Raw genomic sequence first — 27,914 nt, 5'->3', positions numbered from 1 at the left:
AATACATTGAGATCCTTGAAATTCAGGAGAGAACTTGTTCCTTTTAGAGGGTAACCGTGATGGACCTAACCATCCATGATGGAAAAGCAAGTAGGTCAGGAAATGCCAGAAAAACAAAGAAACCTCACAATGTAGTCTTAGTTACTGGATTACGACTCTCTCTCAGTAGAAACTTATCATCATCAACAAGTGAAGAAACATCAAAATATATGAAGAAAGTTGAAGACGTTTAAGGTTTAGAAGCAACAATCGAAAAGAATAATTCAAAAATCAAAGTTGAAGACTTAGTTACAAGAAGTTATAAGAGCAAATGATATAAGTTGTTGGAATTCATGATACCAAGACATCACAAGTTGCGAAGATCCAAGTTTTAAAGTCCTTCTCTCATGGCCATGAAATTTTTTGTCTTGTATGTTTCCAAAAAAAAAAAATCATTACGTTCTTTTTGTTCTATAATTAGTTTTTTTTTAATAAGGCCATAGGGAAGTAGATATTTTTAAGTCAAGCAAGAAATCGAAGAGAAGAGTTAATTGTCAAGGTTCTATGAGGTTCGATAGTTTATCATCAACAGTTGAAGCCCGGTTCTATGAGGTTCGGTAGTTTATCATCAACAGTTGAAGCCCGGAGAAGACGTTGTTTCTACTGATACATTTGGTTGCTTTGTTAGTCCGCTTTCAATCTTGCACAAGATCTTCCTAGCACTGGTTTAACTCATCACACGTAATTAGTCCAGCTGTGTAGCAGATGTCCCTCTCATATTTATCTCTCTCCTAATCTTTTCCAGCTGTAAAGCAGCAGACGCATCTTACAATGTTTATCTAATTGTGTAGCGGATATCTCTTTATCTAGCAGTGTTGAGGATGTGTCTCCCCTTTTCTTCAGTCCGCTTTAGAGCTGACACCTTTAATTTCTCTGGCATTCTAGTTACTTGGAGATAGGTTGAGAATTTGTATGTCCTCATAGCTCTTTGGATACTTGTGACCAATTAGAAGTCATGGTTTTGTGGGTACACCTCTGGTAAACCCTCCCGAGATTAACTCGGTTTTGTTTTTTTATTAGTTTTGCTCGAGGACTAGCAAATAATAAGTTTAGGGGTATTTGATAGACACATTTTTGTGTCTAAATTGTCCTCAATGTTTGTTTTGTTGGAACTCGATTTTTGTACTAATATTCTGCTTTTATGTATTTTTAGGAAATAAATATTGTTGGAAAATTCGGCTCGAAAAGTTGCTCGGAGCACCCCCGGAGGACATTTGCTATACGGACCCTCACTTTGGATAAGGGGTAACCTAATTACTAAGGGGCACCCCGTTTCTAGGCAGCTGCTAACCGCACCCCAGAACCGGATAGGGGCAACCCTTCTTCTTCATTTCAAATTCATTTTTTGGCGGGAAGAAGAGTTCACTTCTGGCAATTTTCTAAATCGGATTTTGGATGGGTTAGAGGTAGACTAAATCGCTGAAACTTCATGGGTGAACGTGATATAGCCTAAAAGGCTTGGTATGGGCCTTTGGTTCGATCCAATTTGGCTGGATATTCCGCGAGAAGCAAAACAGGGCAATACGTGCATGGGAGAGTTATTTCACGGGATTGCATGAGTCTGAACGATTTCTGAGCATGTTTGTTGATTCGAGCAACAGTTTGGAGCGTGTCAGAGGTAAATAAGGTAGATTCAACAGCAGCAGACGTGTAGGAGAAGGATTTTTGGAAAGAAAATATTCCGAGAATATTACCCTTCACTGCCGAATAAAAAGAGATTACTGTGAGTTATTACGCAGGATTTTCTTCGCCTGTTGACTATAAATATCATCCTGGGGTAGCAGAGAATGGGACGGATAGTTTGGGAGAGAAATAGAGTACCACAGAGTCGAGAAATTGAAGTTGCAGAGAGTCACCATTTCTGTTGCATAGCTGAAAAACACGAAGAACATACCAACAAAGACAGTCGTTTTTCGTCAGCAATAACGACTCACAGACATGGGTCGTACATCAGGAAGACATTTGCTACAGCGTTTGCGACACATCGACAACAGTCTTATTTTGCTACAGTGATAGCCGAGGGTCACAGTTCTATGGTTTGTAACAAATATAATTGTTACAAACCCGGTTTTGAATTATTTATCCCTTTTCATCATTTGTAAACCCATCTTTGAGAATAAATGAAATCAACTTTTGAGCGTGTTTCCAACATGATGAGAGGCTAATTTCTCCCACAACTAAGGAAGTGAGGAAGCTATTTACGCATGAATAAGTGGTAATCATTTATTTCCTCTAATTTATAATTTATAATTCACTCAATCACTGCTTTTGCAGAGTTTTTAATTGTTTGCAAAAAAATTCTTCATTAGTTGTGATTCAATTAGATAGGTTATGCTTTGTTTAGATAATCTATGCTTAGGAGTACAATTAATTTTTGAGAATTTTCCAGATTATTTGTGAATTAAGAAATAAGAGCCTTAAAAGATAATAAGAGTTTTGGATTGTTTACCATAATTTATTCATGTGTAATAGTGAAATCAGTGTCTTGGTTGTTTTCTAATATCTTGAAGTCAATTTTGTAATAAGTTTTCATTGTTTTTGAATTTTTATTAAGTCAAAAATTCATTGCCTTCACAAGTCTTAAAACAACTCTTTTATCACTATCTACAACAACTTTGAAAACACATCAGTTGACAAACTACTTGCGTGACCCAAGTCCGCGAACCCAGTCCGCGAACCGACGTAGTTCTCGAACCCGAGAATTTCTGCTGGAGTTTGTAAACTCTATCTGGTGTCTTAAGTATGCGAACCTAGTCTGCGAACTTGAGAAGGTTATATATCTAAAGATGATTTCTGAACTTAATCTTAAAAGACTAAGGAATGCATTTGCAAACCGTGGCAATTAAAGTTCATGAACCGATTCGAGTGAATCAAATCATCTTTGCTTCAATTGTGTCTTGTGTAGTTACATAATATTTCCTTGCAATTGAACAACTCTCTTAACTAGTTCATTTGAGTCAATTGAACTAGTTATGGTGAAGAAGAACATGGTTGGTATGAAACGCTCATATGGTTAACCTCTTTGGGTAGACTATTGTTGAACCAACAATGTACTCATTTGGGTGCGGTTAACAAACATAGAAGCGTACAGTCATTTGTGTATGACAAGCAAAGTTTTCGATCTAACGGTTGAGAAATATTAGCTTGAATCTAAATCAGGTTTTCATCTAACGGTGAATATTGATTGCTTTGTAACTAAGGCAAAACCATGATTTGAAGACTATATAAAGGAGACATTTAGCATTGAGAAAACTAATCCCCACACGTCCGTGTGATACTAGTTTATCTTCTAGAGTCGCTTCTCCTTTAACCTTTGGTTTTCTTCTTCTAAAACCAGGTTAACGACTTAAAGACTTCATTGGGAATGTGAAGCCAAACCGATACTACTTTTATCGTAGTTGTGTGATCTGATCTTGCATCTTCTATCGTAATAGTAAAATCATATTGATTGGCTAGAGATTGTGAGAGTTATACGATAGGAAAGATATAAAAAGTAATCACAAACACCTTCTTCTCATCGTTTGTGATTCCACGACATCTTGTTTCGCTACCATACGATTAAGATTGTTGTGAGGTGATTGATTAATCTAGGCTGCTCTTCGGGAATATAAGATTGGGTTATCAATTGGTTCCTGTTCACCTTGATTATTATCAAAAGACGGAATAAAAATATTTAGGGTTTTTCTGTGGGAGACAGATTGATCCTTTGATAGACTTATATGTGTGAGACAGATTTGTTTATTGTTAAAGCCTCCGATTTTGGGTCGTAGCAACTCTTAGTTGTGGGTGAAATCAGCTAAGGGAATCAAGTGCGCAGTATCCTACTGGGATCAGAGGTGTAGGGAGTACAACTCTACCTTGGATCAATGGGAGACTGATTAGGGTTCAACTATAGTCCAGTCCGAAGTATGCTTGGATTAGGCTAGTGTCTGTAGCGGCTTAATACAATGTGTATTCAATCTGGACTAGGTCCCGAGGTTTTTCTGCATTTGCGGTTTCCTCGTTAACAAAATTCTGGTGTCTGTGTTATTTTTATTTCCGCATTATATTTGTTTATATAATTGAAATAATACAGGTTGTGCGTTTGAATCAATCAATTGGAAATCCGACCTTTGGTTGTTGATTGATATTGATTGATCCTTGGACATTGGTCTTTGGTACCGTCCAAGTTATTCCTTGTGTTTGATTATAAACTCGTTGATTTCTATTAGCTTGAGTGAATCAAAACAAGAGAGAGATATTAACTCCTTGAGATACTTTTATCTAGATTGAGTCTGACTGTCTAGTTGATTCTCTAGTAAGTGTTTCGGAATTAGTCCTTACAGATTGCTAATCGAAATATTGGGTGGTGTTGTTAGACCCCCGCTTTTTCAATTGGTATCAGAGCAGGAAAACACATTCAAGACCTTACAAGTCTGTGTTTGTAGCGATCTGACTCTATGGACAGAGGTGTTATCTCTATTAACGTACCACCAGTCTTCGATGGCTCTAATTACTTATGGTGGAAAATTTCTATGCGAGATTTTCTTCAAGCACGTGATTTTAAATCATGGGTATATGTTGTTAATGGCTATGATGCTCCCGTTGTGGCAGTTGGAGATGTAAACGTTCCCAAGAATATTGGTGAATACAGCCATGCCGAGATACTTGTTGCAAAGCAAAACTCCGACGGTTTGAATTCCATCATAAATTCCATTACCCCAAATCTTCAGCACCATGTGTATAATTGCATTAGGTCTAAAGATACTTGGGATATCTTAGAAACCGTATTTGAAGGTAACTTTAGTGAAAAGGAATCCAGGCTTCAAAACCTTAATTCTGATTGGGAGAACCTTCGTATGGCAGATGAAGATACATTTGATGAGTTTAATCACAAAGTGTATGAAATTGTTAATGCATCTTTTGCATTGGGTAAGACTATTCCTGAAAAGGACATTGTGATGAAAATTCTCAGATCGCTTCCATCTAGATACGAGTCTAAGAAGCATGTCATCGTTGAGGGAAGTAACCTTGATAATCTTTCCAGAAATACATTGGTTGGAAAGCTAAAGATCTTTGATCATGAGCATACATCCAAAATCGGAAAGGATGTTGCCTTAAAGCACAGAAGAACACCAAATTACTTGATAAGAGTAAAAGTGTTTATGTCTCTGAGGATGATCAGTCTGAGGGTGATTTTTCAGATGAAGATCTTGACAAATCAGTTTCCTTGATCACAAGACAGTTTAGGAATCTTCTTTTGAAGAGAAGTAAACGGTTTTCAAGAGACAAACCTAGGTCATCGGATAAACCTCACAATCGTGTTCCTCCTAAAAACAGGGATCCTGATGAGGCTGATGACGAGGATAAGCCACAATGCTTTAAGTGTAAAGGTTTTGGTCATTTTGCAAACGAGTGCCCAAATCGTAGAAAATACATTGGGAACAAAGGTCTTGCTGTAACACTTGATAAGATGTCTGAGATCTATGGTTCTGAGGAAGATAGGAATCAAGTGTTGGTCTTCTATATGAAAACATTGATTTTGATAACTTTAGAAATAAATATATCAATCTTGATGGTTTCGGTGAAGATAAGAAGCCAATCATGCTAGAAGAATCAATTGACCCAACCTTTGGAAACTCTGTCTGTAATGTTTCAGGATCCACCGTGTGTTTAGCTGCTGTTGCACCACAGATGCTTGATTATTATCCAAGATTGGCGTGCTCATTTTGTTCTCAGAAGGGTCATGAACTATCAAGATGTTACAATTACAAACATCAATTGAGGCACACCAACAAACTTCAACGAAGAGCAAATCATTTAGCAAGGAAGGTTAAACTTGCTCAGAAGACCGCTGAGGTATGTAGGATTTTATCTTCGTCTAAGAAGTTAGTTTCCAAAGACAAAACAAGACCATTTGAGAAGAAAGTATGGTCAAGTCGCTTTGATAGACAAAAGTCATAGGATTCCTCTCATGAGGAAAATGGTGGAAAAATCATTGTTCACCACAACACAATTTAATTGTGTTGTTTGGTAAATCTTGTCTCATGTGCCTGTTTAAAAGAGACAAGGTTGTGAACGCACAAGCTTTAGGAAAAGTTTTCTTAGGTTTATTCTTTTCTGACTATCAAATAAAAGGAAGGGTTACTTTCGAAAATTCTACTCTTTATAGGGTTTAGAGTTGGATGTCCACGAACCTGTTTAAAGGTTTCGAACCCTACATTCCTTTTTCCTCTTTGATATTCTTTATATTCCAAGACTGCTTGTTGAGATTGTGAATTCCAATCACAGAAAAATCAGTTGGTTATAGCTGTTCTCATAAGCATCATGTCTTTGGATGGAAATGATGTCAACATGATTGTTAAGCCATCAATCAAGGAAAAATAAAAATCTCCAGTAATTCCGTCCTTGAAAAGAAAAATAAGGAATACAAGAAAGCCAAGGGTTGTCCCTTCAAACTCTCAGAAATTTTCCGATGTTCTTGATGAGTTGAAGGATGTAAGAAAGGATATTCGTGATATAAAAGCTTCCTTTTTAAGATCTTTGGAAATTCAGAAAGCCCTGGTTCGACATCATCAGCCAAGACGGTTTGTTGATATTAACTCCTATCTTCACGAACCTTATGTACCAATGGCTGTTGACGACAAGGAGTTCGGGAATGATAAATAATTTCTCAAAGACATTGTTGCCTAGTATGTCTTCTTTTTGGCTTAGTTGGAAGAATAACTAGTGCTTTGAATAGCGATGATTGTGACTACAGATAGCTATTATTTTCATCTTCTTGTTTTTAGGTTTTTTGGTTTAAAATTCTAAAACTTTTTGGAGGATGATGTTTTGCAATATTTTTGATTTTTTTATATTGCAACTTGTTATGGGATATTTGTGTTTACGTCCGTGAACTTTGTTGTCCCATATTTTTGTCAAAAGTAAAGTCGTTCACGATCGGTATTCATATATTGGTTTAAGAATGAATATACTTTTGACATATACAAAAGTTAAGCCTATATTTTCAATCCTTGACGGAAGATAGGTTAAAATCTTTTGTATCCAAGGATTATTGCTTTTGTATATGCTTGTGCAAAAGAATGAATCATTGTTTATTCCACGGTATAGATCTTCATTGATCCATCTTTTTGTATTACCGTGAGGCTCCGTAATGTGTCTTATGTTGAGCACGATACAACTAAGTTGATTATTTTTGATTAGCTTGGTTGGTTGTTCCGTGAGGTACATTATGTTGATCATATAGAACTAAATTAATCATCTTCTTGGTTATTTAGTTATTACTCCACAAGTTCTCTTGTGTTGAGTATATGAACGATTAAGCCAATCACTCTCTTGTATGATTAATTTAGTCGTTGCTCCGTAAGTTTACTTATGTTGAGCGGAATGAAATAAATTGATCACTTTTGTGGTTAATTTAATTATGTATTCCGATTAGATTATTCATGGGTTTACTTATGAATAATTTGATTGAGTGTTGGATATAAAAATCATTCTCATGGTTTTGGTGTCCAATAAAATCCTTCGTTTCTCTTGAAATTAAGGTCGCTCGTTGTTATTACCTTGGGATTGACATCAAATGGGGGAGAGTTCTTTTGAACTTGTGCTTAATGGTCATATCTTGAGGGGTGTGCGGCTGTGGAATTTTAGAGGGGTTATCTTGTATCTTTAAACTCCTTGATGAATGTTGTTAGCTTCGGCTATATGATTGCATCTAAATAAGATGATGTGTGTTTCTTTCTCTCAGTCATGAAATGTCTCTTACGGAAATTTCATTATGATCCCGTTCTTGTACCTTTTCCAATTTTATTGACAAAAAGGGGGAGAGTTAATATGTAGTTCACACTACAAATACATATGGTTTTCGGATCATTGTGTAAGGGGGAGTGATTTTCATGTGAGATGGAGTATTGACTAAGGGGGAGTGATACATATCACCATATATCGTTGAAGTTGTGATACAATTGGACTTTGATACTGTATAATAATACTATGATATTGTATAACAATGATCGAGACCGATGCTTTCTCATTGTTATAGCTACGGATCTTCAACAACGGTGATGCTAAACTTACAACCTTTGGGATCATTGGAGTACTTGGAAGTGACGAAGATTTCGAGGAATGTTGAAGATTAGACATGTGGAATAGGAGCTACTAAAGTTTCATTATCTTTTTTGTATTCCATATGTATTGATAGTTTTGTCACTAAAATTGACAAAGGGGGAGATTGTTAGAGCACTGCTCGGTCAAACTCGCATGCGTTCCTATCTCAAGCATGTTTGTCAATGTTAGTGATCAGAAGTATAAGTCTTGATTTCAAGTCTCTTATAGCTAAGTCTCGGACTAGGATAGTAAGTCTAGTTGAGCTCAAGGAATTCATGGTGATTCATCATACAAGTAGAAGATCTACTCAAGGAACCGGTGGAACTTCTCGACGAAAAGGTATGTGGAGACTTGAACTTATCTGTCACTCAAAACTCTATCTATTCTATCTCCTACTCTTTGAGACAAAATTCGTATGATATATATATAGACTAGATCATACAAATTTGGTATTTCGAGCCGAGTATACCTCGCTTATCTATATCTCGAAATATGTGTTGGTAAGTTTTTCGCTTCGACCAAGTTTATCTTTACCTAGTGACGAAAGTCATGAATGTTTCAATCACTTTGAAAATTGCTTTGACGAGAAATAGTGTAACAACTATATAACGTCCTCTAAGAATGTTTTAATGATTGGAATGATAGTTTAGATTACATAACCAATGGATTCCTGGAACCGAAGTTTTCGAACTTTGTTGATCAAGAGAACCGGAAGTATGGCAAGTGCGAAATCCGCGAACTCAAATCGCGAACTGCCGAAGTTCTCAAACCCGAGAATTTATGCTGGAGTTGACAAACTACTTGCGTGAGCCCAGTCCGCGAACCGGCATAATTCTCTAACCCGAGAATTTCTGCTGTAGTTTGTAAACTCTATCCGGTGTCTTAAGTCCGCGAACCTAGTTTGCGAACTTGAGAAGGTTATATCTAAAGATGATTTCTGAACTTATTCTTAAAAGACTAAGGAATGCATTTGCAAACCGTGGATATTAAAGTTCATGAACCGATTCGAGTGAATCAAATCATCTTTGCTTCAATTGTGTCTTGTGTAGTTACATAAGATTTCCTTGCAATTGAACAACTCTCTTAACTAGTTCATTTGAGTCAATTGAACTAGTTATGGTGAAGAAGAACATGGTTGGTATGAAATGCTCATATGGTTAACCTCTTTGGGTAGACTATTGTTGAACCAAAAATGTACACGTTTGGGTGTGGTTAATAAACCTAGAAGCGTACAGTCACTTGTGTATGAAAAGCTAAGTTTTTGATCTAATTGTTGAGAAATATTAGCTTGAATCTAAATCAGGTTTTCATCTAACGGTGAATATTGATTTCTTTGTAACTAAGGCAAAACCCTGATTTGAAGACTATATAAAGGAGACATTTAGCATTGAGAAAACTAATCCCCACACGTCAGTGTGATACTAGTTTCTCTGCTAGAGTCGTTTCTCCTTTAACCTTTGGTTTTCTTCTTCTAAAACCAGGTTAACGACTTAAAGACTTCATTGGGAATGTGAAGCCAAACCGATACTACTTTTATCGTAGTTGTGTGATCTGATCTTGCATCTTCTATCGTAATAGTAAAATCATATTGATTGGCTAGAGATTGTGAGAGTTATACGATAGGAAAGATATAAAAAGTAATCACAAACACCTTCGTCTCATCGTTTGTGATTCCACGACATCTTGTTTCGCTACCATACGATTAAGATTGTTGTGAGGTGATTGATTAATCTAGGCTGCTCTTCGGGAATATAAGATTGGGTTATCAATTGGTTCATGTTCACCTTGATTATTATCAAAAGACGGAATAAAAATATTTAGGGTTTTTCTGTGGGAGACAGATTGATCCTTTGATAGACTTATCTATGTGAGACAGATTTTTTTATTGTTAAAGCCTGCGATTTTGGGTCGTAGCAACTCTTAGTTGTGGATGAAATCAGCTAAGGGAATCAAGTGAGCAGTATCCTACTGGGATCAGAGGCGTAGGGAGTACAACTGTACCTTGGATCAATGGGAGACTGATTAGGGTTCAACTATAGTCCAGTTCGAAGTATGCTTGGAGTAGGCTAGTGTCTGTAGCGGCTTAATACAATGTGTATTCAATCTGGACTAGGTCCCGAGGTTTTTCTGCATTTGCGGTTTCCTCGTTAACAAAATTCTGGTGTATGTGTTATTTTTATTTCCGCATTATATTTGTTTATATAATTGAAATAATACAGGTTGTGCGTTTGAATCAATCAATTGGAAATCCGACCTTTGGTTGTTGATCGATATTGATTGATCCTTGGACATTGGTCTTTGGTACCGTCCAAGTTATTCCTTGTGTTTGATTATAGACTCGCTGATTTCTATTAGCTTGAGTGAATCAAAACAAGAGAGAGATATTAACTCCTTGAGATACTTTTATCTAGATTGAGTTTGACTGTCTAGTTGATTCTCTAGTAAGTGTTTCGGAGTTAGTCCATACAGATTGCTAATCGAAATTTTGGGTGGTGGTGTTAGACCCTCGCTTTTTCAATTACACAATCTTATGATTCTTTGAGCTGGAATTTTCTATCACAAGTAATGAACAGTTTTGGTTTGTCTGAAAAAAGTATTCACTGGTTAAAAATTCTTCTTGAATCAGATAGAATCTCGGTATTGGTTAAGGGAGGTTCTGCTGGGTTTTTTCAAGTAGAGAGAGGATTGAGACAAGGAGATCCTCTTTCTCCTCTCTTATTTTTAATAGCAGAGGAGATTTTCTTGGTAAAAATATTTTAAAACTGATACAAGAGGGGAGCTTAAAATCAATGGTAAATAGGAATTGCATTCAACCATAAACATATTTTTTGCAAATGATTTTTTCATTTTCTTTAATGTAGAGAATAGAAATTAATGTGAGAAAGCTAATGGAAATTCTTAATGCCTATCAAGCTGCTTCAGGTTAAGTGGTGAGTCTAGAGAATAGTAAATATTTTATTTGTAGTACAAGTGAGAACAAAAGATTACAAATTTCAGAGGAATGTAATATCCCTTTAGCTAAATTTCCAGATAAGTATTTAGGCGTCATTTAAGCTCCAGAATGTATTAAACCATATCATGTTTGGGGCTGTGTGAAGATGATGCAAGATCAGCTAGAAGGATGGAAAGGAAAGTTATTATCATTTCAGGAAACTTTAGTGTTTGTTAAGTTTGTGCTCTGCAGTATACACATTTACAATATGTAAGTTTACAAATGGCCAAAAAGAGTATTAAAAGGATGTGAAAGAATTATCAGAAACTTCCTTTGGAGTGGAGATCCTTCTTGCAGAAAAATGATTACTTTAAAAATTGAAAAAGTGAATGGATTACATATTATAAGAAATCATCTATATGACCAAGAATTAAATGGGTCAAAGATGAAATGCAAGACTCAACAAGATGGATTGTGGGCAATGGAACTGATGTTTCGATATGGAATGATAAGTGGGTGCTGGATAGACCTTTAAAAGAATTATTCCCTAAAATCCATAAATGAAGGTATGAAGTTTTCTTTTAGAAGGTGAGTGGGTTATTCCTAGTGAGTTGTTGGAAATGATAGAACTAAAAGATTTACAGTGGTAGAAAATTGTTGTGACAAAAGGATTTTGACAAGTACCCTATCTGGTGGTTTCTCTAGTATATAAGAGAAAATACCCAAGTCTCCAATGGACCAAAAAGGTGTGGAAACATACTGGTCATCCAATTTGTCTAGTAATATTTGGAAACTTGATAGAAATATATGTGCAACAGATGACAATATGAAGAAAAAAAAAATTCAATCTAGCTTCAAGATGTGTGTTCTGTAAAAATGATGAAAAGAAACTTTAGAACATATATTATGGTATTGTTAGTTCAGTGAAATCATCTGGAGTTGGATTAGGAGGATATTTAACTTCAAAAATCCAAAATCCTTCGAAGAAATGTTATAGTTAACAAAAAATAAAAGCTTTGTTGTTAAAAAAAAGTATATATGAATGATAGAATTTTTTAGTACTATGAGAGAACTATGGTTGATGAGGAATAAATGTGCGTACGAAAATGCTAGCTGCAATGATTCCCTCAAGATTAAGGTGTTGCATTTTACTGCAGAAAGTTAGTTAGAAAGAAAGCTACCATGTGGAATAGTTCTTATGATTTGTGCAGTTGTTAAAATCATTTGGACTAAAAAGCATAATAGTGAAAAATATATGCCTAATGGAGATCTTCTTCAAATTTCCAGAACCAAACATATTGCTTATGTGTTATGATGGTGCTTCTAAATGGAATTCGGGGATATCTGGATATGGGTTTATACGAAGAAATCATATAGGAGAATAAATTATTACAGTGACAGGTGGTTTGGGGCTCTCCACAATTTATTTTTGCAGAAGTAAAGGCATTCTTGAATGCAAGGAAATGGGAAATAAGTAAAGGATTTTACCATCTAATTTCCAAGACTGGTTCTAAAATAGTACTCACAGCTTTCCATACAGAGAGGATACCTTGGTATGCAAAAACAAGATGAATGAGAATATGTAAAAGACTTTGTTCTTGGTTCCTTACTCACAGCTACATGAAAATAAACTTCCCATCATATAAATTAGCTGAGAAGGGATCCAGTCTTACAAGAGGAAAATTAATAATTTTTGAAACTAATCCTTCACTTGTGAATGGTCTGAAAAATCTGGATCAACCTTATTACAAGTTATATTAGTTTTAGCTGTATGCCTAGAAATAAAGGTTATTTACATTTTGTCATTTGAGGTCATTTAAGTTAGTTCTACCTAGGACTTTCTTTGTATTTTTGGGTAACTTTGGCTTTTAATAAAACTATTATTATTGGGCAAATTGTCTTGTGCTAAGTCTAAAATAACATATAGAATAAGTTTTGCCTTCATTAACGTCTGGGCATTTGGTCTAGTGGTATGATTCTCGTTTTGGGTGCGAGAGGTCCCGAGTTGGGTGCGAGAGGTCCCGAGTTCGATTCTCGGAATGCCCCTTTTTTTTTTACATCATCTTTTGATTACGGATAGTTGAGAAGATCCTTGATTACTTTTTGATTTATTGATGTTTTGGAAATTGGATTTGGCTGTGATAATCTTGAAATTGGTTATGTTTTTGCTTGAATTTTTTGATATATGCATTTTTTTTTCCTTACTATCATCAATGAGATTATGGGCAATGAGTTATTGCTGTGTGGATTGGAGGTTATAAAGCAGTCAAGTCGTCAAGAATATACTGGTGAAACTTTAATGATATATGCGAGGTGTATTTTTGGTTTCAGAAATTGAAGGTGCTGAAGCAGACCAAGCTGAATTTCAGCATAGTGTTGCGTTCTATCAAGGACGCGATTTAGGTCAAGGAACATTTGGACGTGTGTACAAGGGAATTCTCGAAGATGGACAGGTGAGAGTTGTTGTACGTTACCTATACTTAGCAAATTTAGTCCCAAGTAATTGATGACTGTTGAATGTTACGACTAACTTAAATTTCAGGAAGTTGCCGTGAAAAGGTGTGATGGGCAGGAAGATTTATGGCCGGAGGTTCGAATGCTCAGCTGCGTGGAGCATCCTAACCTCATCAAGATGATTGGTTATTGTGATAAAGGGGAAGATCATATTATCGTTTATGAATTTATGCCATTACGATCGTTGAATCTTTACTTACATGGTAAGGTTTCTCGGTTCTCACCATCTCATGGATCATTACATGGTAAATCAATTATAAGAAGTAATTAACTTGGTCTTCTATGTTGTAGACCTTAAACCAGGCAAAAAGCCTCTAGATTGGAAGACTAGGATGAAGATAGCACAGGGTGTTGCCAAAGCTTTAGAGTATTTGCATGATAAAAATGATCCTCCTATAATATATGGTGGCTGGAAAGAAACCGGTATGTTACTCGATGAAAATTATAATCCAAAGCTGTCAAATTTTGAGTGTGCAAAATATGGTCCTACTGGGGATTACAGCACGCTGTTTTTAAAGCTGCGATACGGTTATACTGCTGGTTGCCTGGTTCCGATATATGTACGACTGGCACACTCACTTTGAAATCTAGTATCTGTAGTTTTGGTATTGTTTTGCTTGAGTTGATCTCTGGGCGGAAGGCTTGTGATATAACCAAAACCCATAAAGAGCACTTTATTCATGCATGGGTAACTTTTTTCTCCACTTTGTCCACCATTTATTTATTCTTTTATCCAATTTAGTATTTAAAGAAATGGAGCACAAATATTATCGTTGTGCATTTCCTTAACATATCACCTTTTTGATTTTGCAGGCACGGCCATTACTTAGTGACAGTGAGAAGTTCCCAGAAATTGCTGACCCACTCATGAAAGGACAGTATCCATGTCAGGGACTTGTCCAAGCTCTTGATCTTGTGAAAATGTGTGTACAAGTAGAACCTCACAAAAGACCACGTGCAGCAGAAGTTGTGACTACTCTTTCAAGTTTAATATCCTAATTAAATTTACCAAGAAGCACGGGTACAACCGAATCTGATTAATTTACTCCGTCAACCACGGTACATAGAGCATAAGCAGTTGCATAGGTAAAATTTTGGGATGAGAGTAGTAGTAAAGTCATAGAATAATGATGATTTTTTGTTGAATGAACTTACACAAAAGTTGATGACAATATTCTCGGAAAGGGCCAACGTTGTAGCATGGTGGACTACAAGTGGGTTCTTGAGTTTTGTTCGAAATAGATTTTTTTTTTTTCTCAAAGACTTCATGTTGTATAAACTGATTCTTGCTTACTTGGCATGTAATTTATGAATAGGCTATTAAATTTGACATGAGTTTTGAATGCTACATTGTCTAATATTTGCTTATGTTGAAGTCCTTTTATGAAAATAGAAGTTTTTAGTCTGCTGGATGTAGCATCAACGGAAACAGGAAGCAGTCTTTATTCGAACTTGCAATAAAATCAAAAAATTGTTGAAGAGCTTCAGGAATTCAGAGCTTAAACCTCTATTACTCGAGTTCAAGTGAACTCTGGAGAAGCGAAGTTCAGAATACTTTATTGAGAGTCTCACAGCTCTATCATATGATCGTCTGAGGCTCTAACATCACTATGATTCCTCTACTGAGAACTTGTTAAAAGAGGCCAATCTCCAGGATCTCTCTGCTGATAGGAGATTCTTCGAACAAAATGTTTTATATGTTTTATAAATTTTGTAAGTAAATAGTTCTTAGAGCTGTTCAGACACTGCAATAATTTTTCTATCTTGTTTGCAGGCTGTGTCCAACTCTCGTATCTTTGCTGTATAGATCCTATCCGGTACAGTTGGAAACAGTTGCATTCAAATGGAAACTTGGGCCTGCCTGGTATGCTCCCACTGCAGGGTTCATTTGATAGAATATTAGGACGACAGATTACAGACCTATAACAGCCTTTTGATTACCTGATGATGCAAGGTTCATTTGATATAATCTGTAGCACTTGCAGGTCAAATAGTGAATGTTAGTTGAATACCTTAAAGAATTGACTTCTTTATTGGCTTTATAATCTACTCCGTATTACCTTTTATAGGCTATGGATTTCGCTTCTCAAGATGGTCTGCTTACGTCTCTGGGCCAACTTATGCTAGTTCCACAATAGGATCATTAGTTACACTTCACCTTTTCTTACTCTTTTTTCTTAAAACCATATATAAATTTATGCAAGTTGCCATTTGGTGTTGCTACCCATGACTTGCCTTAAAGTTAAGGAGAGATTGCAAAAAAAAAAAAAAAAATGCTGGCAAACGAAAGATAGCCAGATTACCCTTGAGTTGTGGCCAAGACGTAACTTGTCTCATCCCTGGCGAGGGGCACAACTTATAACTTCAAAATGTTGTTTTATAATATTAGTAAAAGTTTCAAGTGCCGCAATAGGAGTTTTTGAATCACAATGCAAGTGCAACTCTGGTACAGTTTTTGGATCACAAGGCATATTCCGACTAATTTGCCAAATTTTAGGGTTCAAGAGACAAAATGTGGTTTTCCTTGTCTACATTGAGCATTGGTGTATATAATATGGCATCATCCCAAATAAAATTGAAGATAGAAAAATTATATAAAAAAATATAGAACGAAATTAGCAGTTCACGTTTAAAATGATGATTTATTCCCCTGAATTTGTTCAGCATAGTTACTTAAACTCATGCGCATCATTTAACAAAAACAAGATTTGCAAAACATTAAGAAAAAAACGCAACATTCAACAAGAAACTGATGATAGTTGATTCTTGCATGTGCATTGATGAAATATTGATTGTATAATCATCGACCACTATTGACTGCCTTCATATCTCCTTGCTTGCTTGCACATGAACTCCATTGATTAAAAGCGAAACGTTCTCTACGCCGCCAAGGATTCCATCAATTGTTTCAGATTCATTAAAAACTATCTTAGCGGACATTGACTGTCTTTCTGGTGGTTTTATTTCTTGCATATCGATTCTTTCTATACAGTCCCTATGCATCCTGCAGTAATTCCAACAAAACTAAATCAATTAACAATCAATTTTACCCACAAATAGTTGAATAAACTCAATGTTGAATGTATAATTTTTCTTACCCGACAAAATACTCTCGCAATTGATCTTCAGTAATTGGAAATCCTGTAGAGAATGTAATGAACATAATTCGTTCACTCGGTGGAGTACTAACTCGTACTACCTGTGGTTCCTCCACTGTAGGCACCGAAGAAGAGCCCCCAATTTCATCAAATAATCTCTGACTATATATGGTAGTATTTGTAGCATTGTTCCCTGACATTGCTTCTATGAAAATATCTTCAAACAAAGTACAGCAGAGATCTTTTAATTTGTTCTTGATTTCGATATACAGATTATTCATAGGTATATACGCCCGAGATCCGACAGCGTGTATCAATCTTAAAGTTATCGGCATCTCAATTAGAGAAGAAGGAGGTACATTCCTGGTGAGTATATGATATACCAACAATTTCGCGTCTTCGAAGGCTGAATTAATGATATCGCTTGGATATGAAAGTAACTGTTGAAGTATTACACGTATATGCTATTATCGTGCAACTGAAATGAAGACTGTGGACTCGAATCAAGATAAGTGAAGTGAAGTGCAGTCTATTGGTTAAACTTCAACATAGAAGTCACTAACAAGCTGGTTAGGACAAGATTAGGAAATTGATGTAATCCTAAGGAAATTATAAGTCATCTAGTTCTAAGAAAAGGAAAGACATGTAATAAGGTAATAGGTTTAGGAAAAGGAATTCATAGTTCTATATATATATGATCACCAAAGTTGTGGTTGATCATATGAGCAAGATTAGAGCTTGTGTTTAGTTTTGAGAGATTTTCTAAACATCAATAAAGAGAGTTGTCTTTATATAAGCTAAGTTTCATCTTGTAGTTGCCATTAATTGGTATCAGAGCTTGTTTCTGAGCCATGGAAAACGAAACCACCATTGTGGGTGCAAAATAGTTCACGCCACCATCAATACAAGTTCCAATCCTCAACGCCACAAACTACACAGTATGGGCCATGAGAATGAAGGTACTGATGAAAAAGTTTGGGAAACAATTGATCCTGGTATATTGAACCCAGACAAAAACAATGTTGCCATTGGATTACTCTTTCAAGCAATACCAGAATGTCTTGTTCTACAAGTTGGTGAACAGGAAACTTCAAAGAAAATTTGGGATGCAATAAAGGAACGTAATCTCGGATTTGATCGAGTTAAAGAAGCCCGTCTGCAAACCTTAATGTCTGAATTTGAAAGAGTGAAGATGAAAGACACTGATACTATTGATAGCTTTGCAGGAAAGCTATCAGAGATAGCCTCAAAAGCTGCATCACTTGGACAATCCATTGATGAAGATAAACTGGTAAAGAAGTTTCTCAATAGTTTACCAAGATCCAAGTATATTCATATCATAGCTTCTCTCGAACAAGTCTTAGATTTAAAGAAGACTAGCTATGAAGATATAATTGGAAGATTGAAAGCATATGAAGAAATAATCCTTGATGAAGAAAACAAAGGAGAAACTCAAGGAAAACTCTTGTACACAAACTCTTACCAACAAAACTCTGCGACAAGAGGAAGAGGTCGTGGAAGAGGTGGTAGAGGAAACAGAGGCCGAGGAAGGGGAGGAAGGTTTAACTCACAAGATAGAACAACAAGTCAGAATGATCAAAATCAAGGGAAAGAAAAGAAGGATAGATCAAACATTATTTGTTACAGATGTGATAAACCAGGACACTTCTCCTCTGTATGCCCTGAAAGAATACAAAAGATGGAAGAAACGAACAAGAATGAAACAAGGGAAGCAGATACAGCTCTTTTCATGCACGAAGTTGTACTCTTAAACGAAGGGAAACTAATACCAAAGAACTACGAATCAAAGGATAGAGAAGAAGGAATCTGGTATTTAGATAATGGAGCCAACAATCACATGACTGGTAAGAGACACTACTTTATGAACTCAATGAGAAAATCAAAGGACGAGTGAAGTTTGGGGATGGATCTTCTGTAGAAATTGAAGGGAAAGGATCAATTCTATTTCAGAGCAAGACCGGAGAACAGAAGCTTGTCACAAACATCTACTTCATCCCAAACTTACAAAGCAACATTCTAAGTTTAGGACAAGCTACAGAAGTTGGATGTGATGTTAGAATGCGACAAGATTATCTAACAGTTCATGACCCAAGTGGAACACTTTTGTTAGATTCTCACGCTCACAGAATAGACTCTACAAGATAAGTCTCATGATTGGAAGGCCATTATGTCTGAATATGAGACTGGAAGATCAGACATGGAAGTGGCACGCAAGGTTAGGACACATAAGCTTTAGAACTTTAAAGGAAATGTCTCAGAACAAGATGGTTCGAGGGCTACCACAGATAAACGATGAATCAAGGATCTGTGAATCATGTTTAGTTGGGAAACAAACGCGTCAAGGTTTTCCAAAAGCAACAACATTCAGAGCCTCAAAGCCATTAGAGCTTCTTCATGCTGATTTATGTGGTCCTATTACACCACAAACCCTTGCAAATAACAAATACATATTTGTTATTATAGATACTTCTCAAGATATATGTGGTCTATTCTTATGAAAGAAAAGAGTGAAGCATTTGACAGATTCAAAGCTTTCAGAAATCTGATAGAAAAAGAGTTAAAAGAGGAGGTCAAAATGCTTAGAACTGATAGAGGAGGAGAGTTCACTTCCTTAGAGTTCAACAAGTTCTGTGAGTCAAATGGAATCAAAAGGCAACTCACAGCACCATATACACCACAACAAAACGGAGTGGTGGAGAGGAGAAACAGGACTCTAATGGAGATGACAAGAAGTTCTTTAAAGGCTATGCAGGTACCTAATTATCTATGGTGAGAAGATGTACGACACTCCACATACCTAATAAACAGGATACCTACGAAAGCTCTGAAAGACATGACTCCATATGAAAGTTTGCGAAAGAGAAAACCAAACATAAATCATTTAAGAGTGTTTGGTTGCAAAGCATACGCAAAAGTTGATTCTGCAACTCTTAAGAAACTGGATGATCGATATCAGACTCTTGTGAATCTAGGAATTGAGCCTGGATCCAAAGCTTACAAATTATTCAATCCAACAACGAAAGGAGTGATAGTGAGTCGAGATGTGGTATTCGATGAAAAAGCAAACTGGAATTGGAAAGAAACTAATGATGGACCAAGTAGGGATCCAGGAATGTTTCACATGAGATGGGGTCAAGTAATTGATGAAGGAGAAGGACCCATAATCATCAATAGCAATGGAAACAATGATGTTAATCAAGAAGAAGAAGAGAATAATGAAAACACTGAGAATAACGAAGAAGTAGAAGAAGAAGAAGAAGAGATCGATGAAATAACTCAACTCATTCCACTGGGAAAATCAACAAGACAGATACAAAAGCCACATTATCTGGAGGATTATGTTCTTCAAGCTGCAGAAGAATGTGAGATTATGCTACTTTCTGTTAATGATGAACCAAGGAATTTTCAGGAAGCAAATGTCTCGACTAAATGGACACAAGCATGTAGAGAAGAAATTATTTCAATCAACAGAAACAAGACTTGGTTTCTAGTTGATAAGCCAGGTGGGGTAAAAGTGATTGGTCTTAAGTGGATTTTCAAAATAAAACGGAATGTTGATGGAACTGTCAACAAATATAAAGCAAGACTTGTAGCTAAGGGATACGTTCAAGAATCAGGCATAGACTTTGATGAAGTTTTCGCACCAGTTGCTAGACTAGAGTTAATTCGTCTCTTAATAGCAGAAGCAGCATCAAACTCATGGGAAATTCACCACTTAGACGTTAAGACAGCATTCTTACATGGTGAATTGCGAGAAGATGTGTATGTTGAACAACCATAAGGTTTTGAAGTAAAAGGACAAGAGCATAAGGTTTATAAGTTATCAAAAACTCTATATGGTCTAAGACAAGCTCCTCGAGCCTGGAATACAAAGTTAGATCAAATTTAAGAGAAATCAGATTTGTTAAGTGCTCTAAAGAAACCTCAGTATACATAAGAGAAGAAAAAAGAACGCTTCTTGTGATTGCAGTCTATGTAGATGATCTATAAGGTGATCAATGAGTTCAAGAGAGAAAAGTCATCAAAGTTTGAGATGTCAGACCTCGGAAAACTCACTTATTACCTTGGCATAGAAGTCCATCAAGGAGTAGATGGGATTCAGATTAAACAAAAAGCTTATGCAAGGAGAATTCTGAAAGAAGCAGGACTTGAAACTTGTAATCCAACTAAGATACTAATGGAGTTTGGACTTAAAGTTTCAAAGGCACAAGAAGAAGCTGAGATTGATCCAACGAGTTATAGAAGAAATGTTGGATGCCTTAGATACTTGTTACACACAAGACCAGACTTGGCTTTCTCTGTGGGAGTAGCAAGACGTTATATGCAGAGTCCACGCAAGTCTCATGGTGATGTAATAAAGCAGATATTGAGATATCTAAGAGGAACAATCAGCTGTGGATTGAAGTATGGTCCAGGGGGATCAAAAGGAATTGTTGGGTATAATGACAACAGTCATAACATTGACCAAGATAATGGAAAAGGTACAACTGGTCATATATTTTATCTAGGAGAAGCACCTATTACATGGTGTTCACAGAAGCAAGACACTGTAGCCCTCTCATCCTGTGAAGCTGAGTTTATGGCTGCACCAGAAGCAGCTAAACAATCAATATGGCTTCAAGAATTGTTGGGTGAAATCAAAGGAAGAGAATCTGAAAAAGTTCTCATCAAGATTGATAATAAGTATGCAATTGCACTCACTAAAAATCCAGTGTTTCATGGGAAGACGAAACACATTTACAAAAGGTATCATTTCATACGAGAATGTATCGAGAAGGAGATCATCAACGTTGAACACATACCAGGAACTGAGCAGAAAGCAGATATATTGACAAAGGCATTAGCTCGGATCAAGTTTGAAGAAATGAGATAATTGGTTGGAGTACAAGATATGTCACGGGTAAGGTTGAAGCTTAAGGGGGAGAATGTTGGTTAAACTTCAACATAGAAGTCACTAACAAGATGGTTAGGACAAGATTAGGAAATTGATGTAATCCTAAGGGAATTAGAAGTCATCTAGTTCTAAGAAAAGGAAAGACATGTAATAAGGTAATAGGACTAGGAAAAGGAATTCATAGTTCTATATATATATGATCACCAAAGTTGTGGTTGGTCATATGAGCAAGATTAGAGCTTGTGTTTAGTTTTGAGAGATTTTCTAAACATCAATAAAAAGAGTTGTCCTTATATAAGCTAAGTTTCATCTTGTAGTTGCCATTACAGTCAAGTCAAGTCACGTACTAGAAAATAGGATCAACTCAGTTGTAAATCCTGTATTCTAGATATCCTAGTTTTACCTAGGTTTAGTATCCTATCATCTATAAATAGGATTAACTAAAGCAAATGTAATTATCCCAGAATGATCAAACATCTGGAGATAAATAATAATTCTCCCTCGGGGATTTGTCCGTGGACGTAGGTGTTAGTGTCGAACCACGTTAAGATCTTGTGTTCTTATTGTCTTTGATTTTGTTTTCTATAATCGATGATCCGTCTCGATACCCATAATTTATTAATAGGGATGACACTGGGTAGCCAAGGCCCAAGGTCTCCCATAAAGAGCCCCATCACAGCCATACAGACTAAAGGTTCCTTGCGCATGTTCACAGTAAGTTTTCTGTACATGTCTCTATCTATCTTGTAAATAGATCGTAATTCATCAATGGTTATCTCCTCACCGGAACTGGAACTGGAATTGGAACTGGAAGATGACATAATTATTTGAGAAATGAGATGGGGTGGTGGTGATAATGGGATTACTGGACTTTGAATTATATATTGGGTTTTCAGGTGTCTTTTGGTGTTGAAATGTGTGTCTCTTACAAAGAGATGTGTCTTTACAGTTCGCGCCGTCTCTTGTTTCAGTCAGAACGGTTCATCTAAATTACAACGGCTGGTGTTGTTTCATTTAGCGCCAAAAGTTGTCTTATTCTGTACTCCTATGTCACAGTGCAAGAAAACGTGGCATTATTTCAAAAGGTTATTTTGGTCACTTGACAAGGTGACAGTTTATATTTCGAAAGTCGAGACCCTCTGAATCTTCTTCTTTCGCACAATTTGTGGATGGCTAGGTTTCGGTTTTTCTCTTTTGTTGGATCCTGTAAGGTGCAGCGCTCGAATTCGGAGAGAAGAGATGGTTATCGTACATACCTAATCTTCTAAGTCCTTCATTAGTTATTATTTATTGATTTCTTGGAAATTGGTTTTGGTTATTGCTTGAAATTTTTGGTATATGCAATTTTTCTTCTTCTATCTTCAATGAGATTATGGATAATGAGTTAAGAATGGTGAGAGTTTAATTATATGTGCGGGGTATATGTTTTGGTTTCAGGAACTGAAGGTGTTGAAGCGGACCAAGCTGAATTTCAACATATTGCAGGTGTTGCCAATGTTTGTGTATTCAAACCAAAAGAGCTTATTGTCGCCACTGATATTTTCGATCCAGGACGCGATTTAGGTGAAGAAACATTGGGACGTGTGTATAAGGGAATTCTCGAAGATGGACAGGTGAGAGTTGTTGTACGTTACCTATACTTAGCAAATTTAGTCCCCAGTAATAGATGGCTATTCAACGTTACGACTAACTTAAATTTCAGGAAGTTTCCGTGTAAAGGTATGATGGACAGGATTTATGGCCGGAGGTTCGAATGCTCAGCTGCATCGACCACTCTAACCTCATCAAGATGATTGGTTATTGTGATAAAGGGGAATATCATATTATTGTTTATGAAATTATTATGCCATTACGATCTTTGAATCTTCACTTCCATGGTAAGATTTCTCGGTTCTCACCATCTCATGGATCATTACATGGTAAATCTATTATCTATTATAAGAAGTAATTAACTTGATCTTCTATGTTGTAGACCTTAAACCAGGCAAAAAGCCTCTAGATTGGAAGACTAGGATGAAGATAGCAGAAGGTGTTGCTAAAGCTTTAGAGTATTTGCATGATCAAAAGGATCCTCCTATAATTTATGGTGGCTGGAAAGAAACCGGTATTTTACTCGATGAAAATTATAATCCAAAGCTGTCAAATTTTGAGTGTGCAAAATATGGTCCTACTGGGGATTACAGCACGCTGTTTTCAAAGCTGCGATACGGTTATACTACTGGTTCCGATATATGTACGACTGGCAAACTCACTTTGAAATCTGATATCTATAGTTTTGGTATGGTTTTGCTTGAGTTGATCTCTGGGCGGAAGGCTTGTGATATAACCAAAACCCATAAAGAGCACTTTATTCATGCATGGGTAGCTTTTTTTCTCCACTTTGTCCACTGTTTATTTATTCTTTTAATTATCCAATCATGAGAAAGTGAAGCATTTCGTCGTGCATTTCCTTAACTTGTCACCTTTTTGATTTTGCAGGCACGGCCGTTACTTAGTGACAGTGAGAAGTTCCCAGAAATTGCTGACCCACTCATGAAAGGACAGTATCCATGTCCAGGGACTTGTCCAAGCTCTTGATCTTGTGAAAATGTGTCTACAAGAAGAACCTCACAAAACACCACGTGCAGCAGAAGTTGTGACTACTCTTTCAAGTTTAATATCCCAAATTTACGAAGAAGCACACACTAGCTCAGGGTACAACCGAATCTGATCAATTTACTGTAGGGAAACAGTGGTTTCCTGGTTTAGATTAAACTCTTAGTTTGAGTTAATTACCATATTAAGATGGGATACGACCATATGGTTTCCTAGTATGAGTCGGTTTCCTAATCCAATAAGGTCAGGATTTGGGAACCAAGTTTGTGACTCCTATATAAAGAGGTCTAGGCTAAGTGTTTTAGTCATGGAATCCTCAATGTAAATCTCATAGAGATGTGAGGGATTCATCCCACCTATTGAGGTGGTTATGTGAGAGACCTAATGGTGGATGGAGTACACCATTATGGTGCTTATGGGATACTTATCGATGTTGGAAGATATGTCGTTATGGAGTATTCATATGGAGATGTTGGTAAAACATCTTGTTGAGGAGAAGATCATCTTGGTGGTGCTGGATTAGATTATTGGTGTTGAGCTAAAGGCGTCCATGGTAATCTATATCAGAGTGTGCAGAGAAGATCATCTTGTTGTGGTAGATAATGTGGTAAACATTATCTCGCATGGGTGAAGACACTAATTTGGATCTTATAGGGTGCTTGTGAGAGTTCTTGTGTTCGGTCACGTTGTGGTGAGTCGATGGATTGATTTAGTCAATCAGTTGTGTAATTCTTAGTGGTAATTCTATAATGAATAAAGAGGTCATAGCCGTTTGGTGGATGTAGACAATATTACACACATTTTGTATATTGTTGAACCACGTTAAATCCGTGAGTACTTTATTCTTGTTGCTTTTTTTATGGCTTGCATCTATGTGGTTCTCTTTCTCTTCTTCTTATCCTAGATCATAGTAAGGTTCATAGAGAAATCTGAGAGATCAAGTGTTTCTTGTTAGCTAATATATTTCCACAAGATTAGCATGTAGATGGCTCTGAACCCCAACATTTACTCCTTCAACCATGGTACATAGAGCATAAGCAGTTGCATAGGTACAATTTTTGGATGAGAGTGGTAGTAAAGTCATGGAACAATGATGATTTCTAGTTGAGTAAAGCAACAATAGAGTTGAATGATAATATTCTTGGCAAGGGGCAAGATTGTAGCAAGGTTGGTGGACTACAAGTGGTTTCTTTTCTTTTTTTTCAATTGCAGAAAGTCTAAATTGCATCAATAACATGCATCTAAACTTGAGTTTTTTTGAAATAGATTTACTTCTTTGTTTTTAAAGACTTCAAGTTATGTAAACTGATTCTTTCTTGACTTGGCATGTAATTATGAATAGCTATTAAATTTGACATGGGTTTTGTTACTTTTGTATGCTACATTGTCTAATTTTGCTTATGTTGAAGTCCTTTTATGAATATAGAAGTTTTTAATCTGTTGGATGTAGCATCAACACAAAAATACGAAGCAGTCTATATTCGAACTTGCAATAAAATCAAAATTGTTCAAGAGCTTCGGAAACTCAGAGCTTAAACCTCTGTGAGTCGAGTTCCAATGAACTCTGGAGAAGCGAAGTTCAGAATACCTTATTTAGAGTCGGACAGCACTTTCATATGATCGTCTGAGGCTCTAACATCACTATGCTTCCTCTACTGAGAAGTTGTTAAAAGAGCCCAATCTTCAGGATCTCTCTGCTAATAATCCTTCCTAGCTTGGGACCTATAGATTTCTTCATTCACTCAACAGAAAAGAATAAGGGGTGTCTAAAGTGTATTAAAATACTAAATTACCCTTATACAAACTTAATAATTCCAACAATCTAAAACAAATACTAAAATCTAAATCATTTCTATTAACAATCTTCAATGAAAAACTAAAACCCAATCTATCAAAAAATCAAAAACCAACACTTAATCACAAATATCAACTCAATTCTCCATTTTTTTTTGTTTTCGGATAATATTTCGGCGACAAACAAATTCGAGTGATTGAGTTAAATACCTTTAATTTGTTCCTTTTAAGAGGGATGATTTAATTATGAATTTTTGAAATTTCTCATCAAATTTTTCTGAAACCAAACCAGAATCTGTTGATATAGACATTAACGTAAACCGATTGTTGTTGATGTTCCCCAGAATCGGTAGATATGGTACACCTACATAAACCGATTCTAGGTTGATGTGGTGAATATCAACCACAATCGGTTTATGCTAATGCACAAATAAACCGATTCTGGAAACATGTTTGAGTTTGTATAGACATCAAGAATCGATAAATGTGTAATAGTCGAGAAAATCGATTGTGAACAATCGGTTTTTTATATCTAAGTTTATCAACCAATTAAGGATTTGATGATTTTAGAGAAAAATCCCCAAAAACAACAATCGGTTCATGTTGAGTAACATGTAATCCAATTTATGTTCGCATTTTCCTGTACAATTTTTGTCTCCACAATCGGATTACATATATACTTACATAAACCGATTGTTCGGTTTGTTTGGAGATGAACAACGACAGATTTTCGTTTCCAATTTGGGAATTTTAACCCAGAATCGGTTTATGTGGTGTTATCGAATAAACAGATTTTGGGTTAAAATTTTGATTTTTTTTCATATATGAATCATAAGATGCACCCACTTCTTTATCACTACTAGAGTCTTCATCATCGTTATAAAATTTCATTTTTGCAAACGAAATTCCAAACCCTAATTTTTCTTTTTTTTCCTCTACTTCTTCTTCTTCTCCAAGCCTTAGAAGAGGAAATGAATTGCTACCCTAATCATAACACTATAATCAAAGTCGGACACTAATTAATTTAACTAATACTAATTAACTTAACTAATCATCCTTAATAAACAATGGCATATTAGGCATTCAATGGGTAGATAAGGGGTTTCTAGAGATTACTTCTTAACGACCTTTTTTTTAGCAAATGGCCCCAAATATCACGCTAGTCCCCAAACTGGGTAGGATTTAAATGTTCGTATGATTCAATTCTTTCTTTTGTTACCCAAATGGTTGTTAATTAGTTATAGGTGAGGCAGGTTGTTATGGCACCAAAACAAAATTTCCTCTTTAAAATATGACGAATACCATTACACAAAAGATCATATTTTAACAAAATCTCACTACTTTCTAGAGCATATAATATTAATTTAAACTAAAAAGAGATAATGCGTGAGTACATTACCCTCGCACTAATGGAGTCATCAATCACATATTGACTTACAAAACGCGTATGTATATATTCCCTAAAGGTGGTTTCAAAGAATCCCCGATGATTTATGTCTACTGCCTGATTTGCTAGTGCATCTACCACCTAATTTTCCTCTCTATAGATGTAGTGCATTGTATGATGCTGAATGGATTGCAGTAGGTCTCTCATGTTGATCATACGCCACAAACACGGTTATATCTTGATCCTTCTGGTGCTGAAATTGACTTGGTTTTGTGAGTTAGATTTTTGCCTATTGTATGTTGTTGTTCCAACCACCATAAGCATGATCCATGTATCACCACTAAAACAGTGGTTATTCCCAGAGGTTGTGACACGATCGTGGTAGTTGAGCAATTCTTGCGGAAAATTGTCACTATTAGTTTGATGTTACAATTAATAGAAAAAAGTATATAAACAGAGGTTATCAGAAATAAAATAAAAAATACCAAAACGTCAGGTATCAATTATTTAAAATTAATATCTCTTTCTCGCAACTGAACAAAGATTACTAAA

General features: G+C 36.1%; 2 protein-coding genes and 1 non-coding gene across 3 annotated transcripts; 2 read left to right on the top strand and 1 right to left on the bottom strand.

Annotated features, from left to right (window-relative positions):
• Positions 1-13,012: 13,012 nt before the first annotated feature.
• TRNAP-UGG lies at positions 13,013-13,105 on the top strand. The gene is made up of 2 exons: positions 13,013-13,048; positions 13,070-13,105. It is a non-coding gene; the product is annotated as a tRNA-Pro (tRNA).
• A 3,090-nt stretch (positions 13,106-16,195) lies between these two features.
• Positions 16,196-17,046, bottom strand: LOC113308860. Its single transcript, XM_026557307.1, has 2 exons — positions 16,672-17,046; positions 16,196-16,577 (listed from the first exon to the last, which is right to left on the bottom strand). The coding sequence occupies exons 1-2, from the start codon at positions 17,004-17,006 to the stop codon at positions 16,397-16,399; spliced, it is 516 nt and encodes a 171-aa protein (XP_026413092.1). The 5' UTR covers positions 17,007-17,046; the 3' UTR covers positions 16,196-16,396.
• A 6,329-nt stretch (positions 17,047-23,375) lies between these two features.
• On the top strand, positions 23,376-24,163 carry LOC113311612 (probable serine/threonine-protein kinase PBL7). Its single transcript, XM_026560430.1, has 3 exons — positions 23,376-23,463; positions 23,559-23,947; positions 24,065-24,163. Exons 1-3 carry the CDS (start codon positions 23,376-23,378, stop codon positions 24,161-24,163), a joined length of 576 nt encoding a protein of 191 aa, XP_026416215.1.
• Positions 24,164-27,914: the final 3,751 nt, after the last annotated feature.

Source organism: Papaver somniferum, chromosome 9, assembly GCF_003573695.1.
Source record: "Papaver somniferum cultivar HN1 chromosome 9, ASM357369v1, whole genome shotgun sequence".
NCBI lineage: Eukaryota > Viridiplantae > Streptophyta > Magnoliopsida > Ranunculales > Papaveraceae > Papaver > Papaver somniferum.
This window is presented reverse-complemented; position numbering and strand designations above follow the sequence as displayed.

Bases quoted from the DNA above. Each gene is read 5' to 3' on its own strand.
- LOC113308860 (XM_026557307.1), bottom strand. From the start codon at position 17,006: ATGCCGATAACTTTAAGATTGATACACGCTGTCGGATCTCGGGCGTAT. The intron at 16,578-16,671 runs GTAAGAAAAATT...GAATTACTGCAG, and splicing joins TTGCGAGAGTATTTTGTCGG to GATGCATAGGGACTGTATAG.
- LOC113311612 (XM_026560430.1), top strand. From the start codon at position 23,376: ATGATTGGTTATTGTGATAAAGGGGAATATCATATTATTGTTTATGAA. The intron at 23,464-23,558 runs GTAAGATTTCTC...TCTATGTTGTAG, and splicing joins TTTGAATCTTCACTTCCATG to ACCTTAAACCAGGCAAAAAG. The intron at 23,948-24,064 runs GTAGCTTTTTTT...TTGATTTTGCAG, and splicing joins AGCACTTTATTCATGCATGG to GCACGGCCGTTACTTAGTGA.